The following is a 12,844-nucleotide window of genomic DNA, read 5'->3' as shown; positions in this document are numbered from 1 at the left end:
TATGGGCTTGGGTTGTTTATCAACCTTTCATAAAAGTAAACTGTAATCAATAAACCGCATTGTCTCCCTCCAAGTAATACATGTTTCACAACTTACAACAACCAAAATACCTGTACACTCATTCTGCAATTAGAAGTTTAGCTCTTCCTATCAACCCAGATAAAAAGGATTGGATTTATTGTCCCAATTAACCTGTATTTTGCTACAGTATTTCACTGAAGTCAAATATTGATCGAAAAGAGTTTCACTCGAATAAAAGCTTCTACAATTTAATGCTCACATGATGTCTAGCCATGATCTGTAATAAAGGGATAATCCCTTAAAAGATGACTTGCAACAAAATTCTTATTACAGTTATTTGGTATCAAAAGATTCACCATGTCTTACTCTGTTGTGTTGTAGGTGCAAAATATGTGAAAATGTGATTAAAAGCTCTTAAAAGGTCAAAAACGAACAGTTAATCGCTGCCATCACGAAACCGCCGTAGATCGGAATCAGTTTATTTCTATGACGTAGAAAATCTATTTGGTTATTGTTTTGACAAGTGATGTTTTCATATGATTGAAAGGCCAATAAAAAACAAGATAAAACGTCTCATAGCACTAGTTTATGACAAACACTTCGGGTTTTACTGACGAGCCCTTACCAAATATAGATGCTAGCTAGTTTACAGTTTTGTTTCGGCTTGGTCTAATCATCTAGTCATAATCTGATTATGTGACCCATACTTCCTGCCAAACAATGCGAATAATTTCTGCAGCATTTTCCACTATCACAGGTGACCAACAGGCTCGTCATGTTCATCAGATGATGATATGCACTTCTTCGAGCTAAGGTTAAAAAATTAAACAAACTTTTACGGTAGGTTTTGAGATATCCGTGCTCAAAATGATAGCATTACAATGATGATGAAATAGACGTGTAAGAACAATAGACATGGCTTTATTGAATGCGTGAAGTATATTTGTGAAAATATTTCGACGAATGAAGTTGCATGAAAGTGTAAAAAGAAGCCATCTTGTTCAGCTACGTCCCATTTGAGCCGTTTTGGAAAGATATTCTAATCTACGGCAATTTCGTGATGGCGGCGATTAACTGTTCATTTTTGAGCTTTTAAGAGCTTGTAATCATATTTCCACATATTTTGCACCTACAACACAGCAGAGTAAGACATGGTGAATCGTTTGATACCAAATAACTGCAATGTGAATTTTGTTGCAAGTCAACCTTTAATAGCACTCATTGCTTTCAAAAGAAAACAACTTCAACGTGTAATGCCCGTAATTGATTATTCCATCATTTACCTGCGAACATATACAACTTGGCTATAAAAGTTTTGGGAATAGGACGAAGTCCGTGTCAATATTTACTAATAATTGCATCTTGCCTCACTCTTGCTCTGGTGTCATATATTAAAGCTTAACTCGACTTGAACATTTTTTGACTAGTGGAACTGTGGAAGACCATCCAATAACTTGCTAAAATGCTTTCAGTGCTCTTAGCTTGACTGGAAAAGTTTAATTAGACCAGAGAGAGACAACAAGAAACATAAGAATATGAATTTATTGCTGTATTTAAATTTTTTATATCAAGTCCCATTTATTTTGGGGTATTTAGGGCGGACAGTGAAAACCATATTGTTTCCAGTAGTAGGCCTATTTACCGCAGCAAAATAACTTTTCAACATTGTTTGTACAATCCGATTAGAGTATATCGCAAACAGAAAGGTTTTGTTTAGAGCTCCCTTTAACCCTTTGACTGCCACAATACTCGTTGAGCCGAGTGCCTCAGCGACATATATTTTTCACTAAAAATCCAGTACTTTGTTTTGGCTCTTGCTCTGTTATTCCTTGTTCTAGCTAGCCCAAAATAACAATATTTTATTAGAATCCTTTCAACAACAAATATGACCAAATGTGACTGACTTGGGCGGCCTTGAAGCAAACCAGATGATGCCGAATGCAACTATCTGGGCTCTAGTTCACATTTCATAAATACTACCTATTTTATTTTGCTGCTGGAAGCATAAAGATAACTTGAAAGCAATTTAGAAAAGTTAGAATAAATTACATAACGCAATATGAATTTGCAAGAAACTGGAAGTGGAGACTTGAAACACGTAAAACTGAATAAATAAATAAATTTGCATCATCCAAAAAATAATTATATAGCATAATTATCGATAGTAGGAACCTTCAAAATGAATGACAATGAATGCTCCAACAAAGGCTTTAAATTTAAACTAATGGATATTATAACAACATTGGAAAGAAAACACCATACACAAATGTAAGTCTTGCTTATAAAAACGATAGGCTACTGTTTTTTGATCTTCGCAAATAATCGTTTTTTTCTGTAGGTTAGATCAGCAATTACGAGAATTCCTTTTAATATTTTATAGATGTACTAGCTGTACCACCCGGCGTTGCCGGGTAATAAAAAAGTCTGGACCAAAAATTGACTTGTTTTCAACATAAATTTTAAAACAACATTTACCATTCTAACTTTCAAACTAGATATCATGAGAGAAGAGTTTTGTGTAGTTGAAATAAATTAAGAGAAAAATGAAAACAACTGTGAAGGTTTTATAACTTTGTCAAACAACTGTAACTTCAAGCTATTAGCCTGGCACATTGTCAATGGAAAATTGCAGTAAGCTGCTAGGCTTCTAATGACGGTACTCCATGACATTGCGTCAGCATTGTTGTCCAGCTGCAGTTACTCTAATAATAGCTAATGCCGGAATGCAGACAGACATACGACACATGGACGACATAGTTTGAGAAATATACATATAGATAGAGGTTCAGTGTAATGGAACTTGGGTTAAGGGAGTTATTACAAAGTTTCAAATGGCCTAATAAATATTTAGAAACCGTTTAAAACATCGTAATGAAATGCATATTATTTTGCTGTTATCCATTTATTTTACCAATATTAATTGAATACTCATAATAACTGGTGTCCAAATAAATTTTTGGATCCCAAACCCCAATTTAAAACTGCTTCATAAACAATCTAAATATATCTACTGTGAATATATCAAGTTTGTAAATATAATGCTCATTCACCAGTCGTTGGGTTTCATGGACTCGAAAACACATCGGATTCTGATTCGCAGAAATGTTAAACTGACACTTGGGTCAAGTAAGTGTTTGTGCAGAAATGTGAACATGGCACCTAAATGGTTAACACATGACTTGCTATTAACTAATGTGCATTCGGTGCATGTACTATTAAACAGCAGTAGGTAGATACAGTCTGGTACAGAAAACATCATTACTATTAACTGTGGCACACAACAAAGAGCAGTAATATTGCTAGCATTGTGGCAAGTGTCACTAAATAACAGGATGGAACAACAACAGAGTCAGTAGTACTGACTCTGTTGCAGTCTAGTCAGTAGCACTTTGGCTGTACTGACTCAGTACAGCCAAAGTGCTGGTAAAACCAACATGTGAGGCAATTACTCAAGAGAGTAATTAAATGTACAGTCATAACACCTTAGTGACGGAGGGGGTATAGCATGAACTGTATTTAAAGACTTTAACTGTACTTAAATGTTGGTGACTTTCCAAATTGTGGTAACACTCAATACAAGATCACTTGCAAATGCCCTTTGAAAAACCCTGGTTTTCTCATCAATAAAAGTGTTGATGAGTTCACCAAGTATACCCAATCGTCGCAGACGTACACATGCTATCTTAAAACTTGTAGCCATTATTTCAGACAAACAAAATTTTCAAGACTCTTTTATTACCCAGGGGGGGTTCATTTAGTCTTTACTATAATAAAGTTGTGTCTGTCCATCAGTCTGTCCAAATTCAAATGCCAAAAGTGTTAAAAAACAGATTGCCTCGCATGAGAGTCAAACCCAGGGCATCAGATTCAGTAGCTAGTACGGTACCACTTCATGGGATAATCAAGAAGATACCGATTACTCATGACGATCTCTCACAGCGCAGGGAACTGGCAAGCATACTAGTTGCTAATAGTCGTGAACATACTTATTCTCTCTGCTCTATTGAAACGCTTGATGGTCACCGTACATTAGACTGTCAGTATACTAGTTAGAGATAAGAAGTGTCTAGTCTTTGCACTTCATTCTCCGAATGGCCACAACAAAAAGCCTTACAAGTCAGATGAACGTGAAATGCAAAGCAAATGGAACACCCATTAGTCCGAGATTATCGTCATATGTTACATCTCAAGCTAACTTGTTCAAACTCTATGGAATTCTATATTCATCTAGCTTCTATGAGTGTTGAGTGAAGGTTTGGTGCATCATAAAGAAAAGCAGAACTAGAGTTCGTACCTGTGCCGGGGGATGATGGCTGTACCCTCGATGAGTTAGCATTGGGTGATGATACTACGGAATTGTCTCTGCTCTGCAACATGTATAATGGGATGAGAGATGACACTACAGCAAGACCCAATTTGAAAAGAGAACATGAATCCATTGAAGCAAATTCTTAGGTTTTCTTCCTGATAACTAGCAACTGAAAGAAATGGCTGAATAAGTATTACTTGATGAGAAAAGCAAAGCAGCGCTGAGCAAATTTGATAGCAAAGCTCTGGCTAATTATGCAGAGAATACAAAGAATATGTCATGGCAGTAACAATTCCTCTGAATAGGTGTAAGCTAAGTAAGCGCGATGCTACATCATCACTTCTAATTTAAACTTTAGCCAAACTTGGTGTTTTTTTTTCAAGAATACATAAGTGGATGGTTAAATAATGCTGATGAGCTCAGACACGCAGTTTTACCAACATTTAGCAGCCTCTAAGCTACATGTAGACTTGGAGAGGCTACATTTGAAGCAGTGTATAAGCATGCAGCCTGCATTAAAATGTCAAAAGTGTTGCTAAATTCTTCGATTTACTTCTATACAGAAGACATCTTTGGCAAAGTAAATAACTCACGACACTCTGATACAGCAGCAGAGCCTATAAAGCATAAAGCAATAGACTATAGCGGGCATAGTTTTGTGCAATGTTAGCATATCGGGTCGTACATAAACAAGTAACGCTGCCAACCTCTGTCAGCTTGTGCAGCCGATTTGGTGCATATTTCTCCAATATTTCTGTTGCCTTCTTGTAGGTTTCATTCTCCATGACATCCTCAATCTGAAAAAGGCCATCTCAGTACTGATACCAAGGGCTGCTAAAAAATAACTGAAGCGACTTCAAAGTTAACTGACAGCTTGTCAAAATCTAAGCACTAATATATCCATATTTCATTTTTCAGCAATGATTTTGATGTTAAATAAACAAAACAATCAGCTTTGGAGTCAAAAACACTCTTGATGCTCTAAGCTGTGGCTCTTGATATACAATGACAATTATAAACATTATAAAATTGACATACAATACACGATGTCAATGCCTATGATCACGCTTTAATGCATAAACGTGAAACAAACAATTTTTAACATTACGGGTAAAAGTTAGCTACTCTTAGAAGCCATCTGTAAAAAACCTATAAACAGAAGTTCTACTCTTATGAATATGAAGTTTGAACAGATAATTTTTAGATCATCCAGTTTAAATAACGAGAAGTTTTAATATAAATACATTGCAACAGGGCTGCTTCCGGTCAATATTTGCAAAGATGCGAATCTCTCTTTCCAAGTTTACAATATGAAAAAGTTGAAAAACCTAGTATTTGGTCAAAATAAATAAAAATATTATTGAAAACCAAATATGTGATTTTAGTTGCTACTGCAATAAAAATGTGTGTTGTCGGTTAGCCTTTGATAGCGACTTACACTATTGCGAGAAGGAAATGTATAAATTTTGACTGACTGCCAATAACTAGTAGCTGTCAGCAGCTAAGAGCATTATTTTATTGATGCTAACTTACGTCTCAGTGAATTGAGAGAGTAACTCAATGAATCAGGGAGTCTCAGAGGTGCATATTATTACAGCATTAACCACATTCAGCAGGGGCAGCACTAAATACAACCCCAGACAACCTGACTTGACTAGCCAGTTTTGTCCAAAAATATAAGTTATCTACGGTTTGAGTTTGTCAGGCTACGATGAAAGCAGTATATGTGCCAGGAGCCACAGCTACTGCATATTGGAGTAGAATAAACCTAAGAAACTTGATTCACTGTCACGAGCCGCGTCTGCTCTGCCACATCATACATCAAAATGGTTTCAACAGGATGCTTTATAATATCAATTACCAAGTCGGCTTATTAGTATGAATTTTAACTAGTAAGATTATCTCTATTTGAAATTTTGCAAGACTCTATTGATTCTATCAACTGCTCTATTGATTCTATCAACTACTCTATCGATTCTATCGACTACTCTATTGATTCTATCGACTACTCTGTCGATTCTATCAACTACTCTATTGATTCTATCGACTACTCTATTGATTCTATCAACTACTCTATTGATTCTATCAAGTAGTCTATTGATTCTATCGACTACTCTATCGATTCTATCGACTGCTCTATTGATTCTATCAACTACTCTATTGATTCTATCGACTACTTTATTGATTCTATCAACTACTCTATCGATTCTATCAACTACTCTATCGATTTTATCGACTACTCTATCGATTCTATCAACTACTCTATTGATTCTATCGACTACTTTATTGATTCTATCAACTACTCTATCAATTCTATCGAATACTCTATCGATTCTATCGACTACTCTATCGATTCTATCGACTACTCTATCGATTCTATCGACTACTCTATCGATTCTATCAACTACTCTATTGATTCTATCGACTACTTTATTGATTCTATCAACTACTCTATTGATTCTATCAACTACTCTATTGATTCTATCGACTACTCTATCGATTCTATTGACTACTCTATTGATTCTATCAACTACTCTATTGATTCTATCGACTACTCTATTGATTCTATCGACTACTCTATTGATTCTATCAACTACTCTACTGTTATTGTTATGATAGTTAATAATGGCTAGTGCATTCAAGTTGCAGCGTCACACATCTATATTCTGTCAGTCTCTTTGCAACTATAGCATTTTAACCGTGATTAAGTTTTATCAAATTTAATCTTGAAACATCCCGGCAGTCAGATCACCTCAAACATAAAAAAACAATCGCAAATAATGAAAACACACTGATACTTTCTGATAAAATCAATTAAAATTTGGCGAAAGTTCATCTTTCAATGGCAAATTTTGATCATTCAAAACACCAATTAATAGCAAGTGGCTGTTCAGAGAAAGGTATACGGGTACTTATTCAGACTTTTGCAAGCACACATTTAATCAGACGAAAGTAATCTTGTACATATTCCTACAAAGATAAATCTATTTGTTCAGACCAGGTAAACCTATAGATAGTTAAAGGTAAACCTATATATAGTTAAAGGTAAACCTATAAATAGTTAAAGGTAAACCTATAGATAGTTAAAGGTAAACCTATAAATAGTTAAAGGCAAACCTACAATTAGTTAAAGGTAAACCTATAGATAGTTAAAGGTGAACCTATACATAGTTAAAGGTAAACCTAGAAATAGTTAAAGGTAAACCTATAGGTAGTTAGAGTTAAACCTATAGATAGTTAAAGGTAAACCTATAAATAGTTAAAGGTAAACCTATAAATAGTTAAAGGTAAACCTATAAATAGTTAAAGGTAAACCTATAGATAGTTAAAGATAAACCTATAGATAGTTAAAGGTAAACCTATAGATAGTTAAAGATAAACCTATAGATAGTTAAAGGTAAACCTATAAATAGTTAAAGGTAAACCTATAAATAGTTAAAGGTAAACCTATAGATAGTTAAAGATAAACCTATAGATAGTTAAAGATAAACCTATAAATAGTTAAAGGTAAACCTATAGATAGTTAAAGGTAAACCTATAGATAGTTAAAGGTAAACCTATAGATAGTTAAAGATAAACCTATAGATAGTTAAAGATAAACCTATAGATAGTTAAAGGTAAACCTATAAATAGTTAAAGGTAAACCTATAAATAGTTAAAGGTAAACCTATAGATAGTTAAAGATAAACCTATAGATAGTTAAAGATAAACCTATAGATAGTTAAAGGTAAACCTATAGATAGTTAAAGATAAACCTATAGATAGTTAAAGGTAAACCTATAAATAGTTAAAGGAAAACCTATAGATAGTTAAAGATAAACCTATAGATAGTTAAAGATAAACCTATAAATAGTTAAAGGTAAACCTATAGATAGTTAAAGGTAAACCTATAGATAGTTAAAGGTAAACCTATAGATAGTTAAAGATAAACCTATAGATAGTTAAAGATAAACCTATAGATAGTTAAAGGTAAACCTATAAATAGTTAAAGGTAAACCTATAAATAGTTAAAGGTAAACCTATAGATAGTTAAAGATAAACCTATAGTTAGTTAAAGATAAACCTATAGATAGTTAAAGGTAAACCTATAGATAGTTAAAGATAAACCTATAGATAGTTAAAGGTAAACCTATAAATAGTTAAAGGTAAACCTATAAATAGTTAAAGGTAAACCTATAAATAGTTAAAGGTAAACCTATAAATAGTTAAAGGTAAACCTATAGATAGTTAAAGGTAAACCTATAGATAGTTAAAGGTAAACCTATAGATAGTTAAAGGTAAACCTATAGATAGTTAAATGTAAACCTATAGATAGTTAAAGGTAAACCTATAGATAGTTAAAGATAAACCCATAGATAGTTAAAGGTAAACCTATAGATAGTTAAAGGTAAACCTATAGATAGTTAAAGGTAAACCTATAGATAGTTAAATGTAAACCTATAGATAGTTAAAGGTAAACCTATAGATAGTTAAAGGTAAACCTATAGATAGTTAAAGATAAACCTATAGATAGTTAAATGTAAACCTATAAATAGCTAAAGGTAGACCTATAGATAGTTAAAGGAAAACATATGTATAGTTAAAGGTAAACATATCGGTGTTCCAAGGTGAATCTGAAGTGAGCATTAACGGGTCACTAATACAATAGACTGAAAAAACGAATTTACTATGTCAAGAAGTATTCTCTACTTTGAGATAAAACAATCCATTAGGTTTTGTAAAACCTGGCTACTCCAGACGATATCATGATGCTACTCAAACGAAAGCTGTCAATCTTGGCATGGGCTGAGAAAAAGTGTCTTACTTCTATTTCATAATCCATCTGAAGACAAAAAGAATTAGCTTATAATTCTAGTAATACTAGCCAGCTGCTTATCATTGCCAAGTTAAACAAATTTTCTGTTCATCGAATGCCAATATACGGTACTTGCAGTAGAAAGATAGTATCGATTCTCACACCGTAAAAGTAGACAACTCCAAAATCATACTTATTAAATCCAAGGAGCATTAGCTAGCAATGAAAAATTAGCATGGCTACATTGTGCTTCTAGCAGTTCATACAAAAAATCATCAATCTGAGGATACAAAATAAATGAAAAATAATAACTCACAATTTTATTTTTCTTTTCTTTGAGATCTGCAACCTTTAAATCTAGAAAAAATAAACAATTACACTATGTAACACTGCAACATAGTGCTTATCAGTAAAAGTAGAAATGTAAATAGGTAGTGCTGCAAAACAAATATCAAATACAGTATTATAGCGAGAAGACAACTCACCATTCTCAGTAATCCTCTTTACAAAATACCAGTGCAAGAATTTCTTAATCAGATATACTCTGTAATAAAAATTATAAATGGAAATCGGGCCTCTTACACAAGAAAATACAAGGCAGAACAATATGAATGCGGCAAATCAAGTATGAGAGAGCTTTCATTAAAAAAGTATGATGCTGTCTGCTGTAGTAGAGATCAAAAGCTGTTGAAGTTTATCACATGCTAAAGAGAGTCCCTCAAGCCTACACAGAGGTGGAACAGATGATATGATAAGCACAACTCAATTACTTTTATTATATTTGATCAAATGTCTCACTGAGGCAGAAATGTCAAAATGCACATTGAAATTAGAAATGCATATCAATTTCAAAATTTTAATTAAAAAATCGTAAAACCGTTGTTTGAACACCATGGCGCTGTATTATTCAATCGTTCTAATAAAGGGAGGCGCTGTATTTTCCACCTAGCTCCTCCAAATTTTGGGAAGATAAATTGAACCCTTTTACGGGTGAAGCGATGCTAATGACCCCTATACTTTTCTAGACCCTTCAGGTGGAGTGACATTAATGCCGTTAGTATCACCATTTTGGCTAACAAAATTTTCATACGCGTTGATGTATCAGACCGAGTTATACAAGGAACAACTGAGTAAAGCATATTAGACGGATACAGGTATTAATTATTTTGATAGTGCCTCTGTCAGTTTTAAAGAAAAAACCGTAAAGCTTTAGAGCTAAAAAACAAACTTCCATGCGCCATAACAAAGGCTGCTACTGCTTCGTACGGTGCTCCTGAAGAGTTGTCTCCTCATTCATCAAAACGCTTTACAGTAAGTATCCAGGTCAGATTGTAAACCAGATTATGGATGAATCTGAAGACAATGTTCGGTTTTAGCTCCTAGTTATTTCGGATCAGAGAGTAGTTGTGACGATTGTTATGATATGAGTGTAGTTCTGATGATTGTTACGATCAGAGTGTATTTCTGATGATTGCTACGATCAATCTTCTCAGGTAAACCGTCACTAAAACCATGGCTACTACTACAGCAACAACCCAAGAATCACTTGCTATTTATGTAACCGAGTCATTATTAGTACCATTTTGGGCACACTTTTTTAATGATCACTTTCTATTATGGGCTCGTAAAGATCAAAGAATGTCAGAGTGGCCCTCAAATATTTAGTATTTTTAACCTTCCTCCTATAGTGGCATTCTATTAGAGATGGCATTCAAATGTACAGGTTTTCCGGGATGTATACACGTATATATACAGCTTTTTTATAGATATCTATTTTGTTGCACACAGATAGCCTGTCCCCCAGCATTGGCTTCCAATTTTTCAGAGGGCTTTTGCAACACTCACATTTCATTGGACAGCTTTGTTAGCGATGAGGCACAGTTCGTACTTAGATTTTTTAACAAAAATTCTTAGCCAGCCATTGTTAAAGCTATTTCTGAAAGCTCGAAAATTTGCTTCGCATTAAATTAGCAATACAGTGTGATAGCGCATACAAAAGAATAGTGAAAACATTGGTATTTTCCCCGATCCTATGTTGTCACTAATGTTTCCACATAATACCTTTTACCAGATTACCCAGAGACATTGACTACTCCTCAATTAATGCAGTTGAAATAATTTCTTAAATATGTGCCTCTATTTTAAGACAGCTGCATGAGCCGCTTTTTATTGGTTAACTACATTAATAACGAGCACACTTTTCGCATTTGGAAAGATTAAGAGAATCGATAAGCTTGCCATAGCTACCAATCTTTCTGCAATAATAATAGCCCATAGCCTTGACTGTATAAAATTACAATGTTACGCAAACTATTAAACACCACAAAAAAGCACAGGTACACCTACTCAGCCTGTGCAGTCAATACATTAACTAGACATCAGTCAAAGAAGACAACACTTGAAATAGTAGTTTAAAAAAAAGGTCGGTTGCTATGAAGTGCAACATGCGTGAATGATGGGACATCACAAAATGTACCATAATTTACGTGTGTTGCACTTCATAGCTCCGGAACTACTATTTTGAAAGCAATAAATTTTATTTCATATTATCTGAAAGCCAAGAATGTACTGCATCAATCAATTTAAAGAATTTTATAATGGGAGCAAATGTGTATGTGTAGTTGACATCAAATAACTCTAAATGTCAAATTATTATTTATGAACATGCCCATATACTAAACTGTTACTATTATATTCGTAACAAAAGCAACGAAAAAGTTTCATTTTGAAATGAGCCATGACCCGGTCAAATCTAAAATAAAAACATTCACCTTTCTCACTTTAGTGATGACAGCCAATGACTTTCCATAATTTTATGTGTATTTCATAACAATCAGCAGTAAGATCAGGGGTGCCCAGAACTTCTTTCAATTTTAATTGGATAACATGTGGGTGGGTATTTGAGAGGTTAATCATCAACTAGACGGACTTTTGAAACAAAATATTTCCGCGAACTGGTGGAAAGCATGGATCGTATGTGTGTGAAGTTAGTATGAAACCTGTCATGAAATGCAGTGTTTATGCAAACGAATTGACAGCATGCAAAGTGGGCTTTTTAATATAGAGTGTGTGTTGAAACAAAAGACCGCTTCATTTCACTTAAATTCATTCTATAGCAGCATCTCCCAATCTGTTGTTCTACGCAATGTGATCTTGAAGATGTGTTTGATCTGTTTTTAATTATTCGGCCCAAAAAAACCAATTGAATTCATAGCAACAACAAAGCACTTCATTTCGCTACCACTGCTTTGCAAATTGAATAAATGTACTAATTAATTAGAATGGAGTTCTCCTATGCAAATGGGCCCGAGCTAATACTAGACAGCCTTGTAAGAGCCTTCACAACTCGGAGCAAAGCAATACAGCCTGACTTAGTATACCGGCAAACATCTCAGGTGGAATTATTTGTTACATCATTGTCTCAGTTCTCAAACCAGCTAACTGCGAAAACGAAAAAAATTGAGATAATTAAATTTTTTGGGTGTTTACTGGGTTACAAACATATGGGCAAATTTTCTTTGCCAAGTTTTTGTTTTTTCTCTTAGATATCAGTCATACAAATCAGCTAAGTGGTTTTAATCCACAATATTGCTAGAGCTCAAACCCCTCAACTGGTTTGTTCAATGCAGACTATATACAGGGTGTCCGTAAAATCCTGACATAACTTAAAAAATTCATTACCATACCGGTTAAGATGATTTGTTTTATTTTTATCAGTT

At 34.0% G+C, this 12,844-nt stretch overlaps 1 protein-coding gene across 1 annotated transcript in view; it reads right to left on the bottom strand.

Moving 5' to 3' along the window:
• Positions 1-12,844, bottom strand: part of LOC137388863 (endoplasmic reticulum junction formation protein lunapark-B-like) — a 49,412-nt gene that overhangs the window by 20,995 nt on the left and 15,573 nt on the right. Inside the window, exons 5-8 of the mRNA XM_068075333.1 lie at positions 9,611-9,669; positions 9,442-9,482; positions 5,038-5,127; positions 4,316-4,388 (exon numbers count right to left, since the gene is read on the bottom strand). Of these exons, the coding sequence (XP_067931434.1) occupies positions 4,316-4,388; positions 5,038-5,127; positions 9,442-9,482; positions 9,611-9,669 (263 nt within the window). The remainder of the gene's footprint in view (positions 1-4,315; positions 4,389-5,037; positions 5,128-9,441; positions 9,483-9,610; positions 9,670-12,844) is intronic.

The sequence above is a fragment of the Watersipora subatra genome, chromosome 2 (assembly GCF_963576615.1).
Source record: "Watersipora subatra chromosome 2, tzWatSuba1.1, whole genome shotgun sequence".
Taxonomy (NCBI): domain Eukaryota; kingdom Metazoa; phylum Bryozoa; class Gymnolaemata; order Cheilostomatida; family Watersiporidae; genus Watersipora; species Watersipora subatra.
Note: the sequence above shows the minus strand (reverse complement) of the source record. Positions and strands in the feature narration are given on the sequence as shown.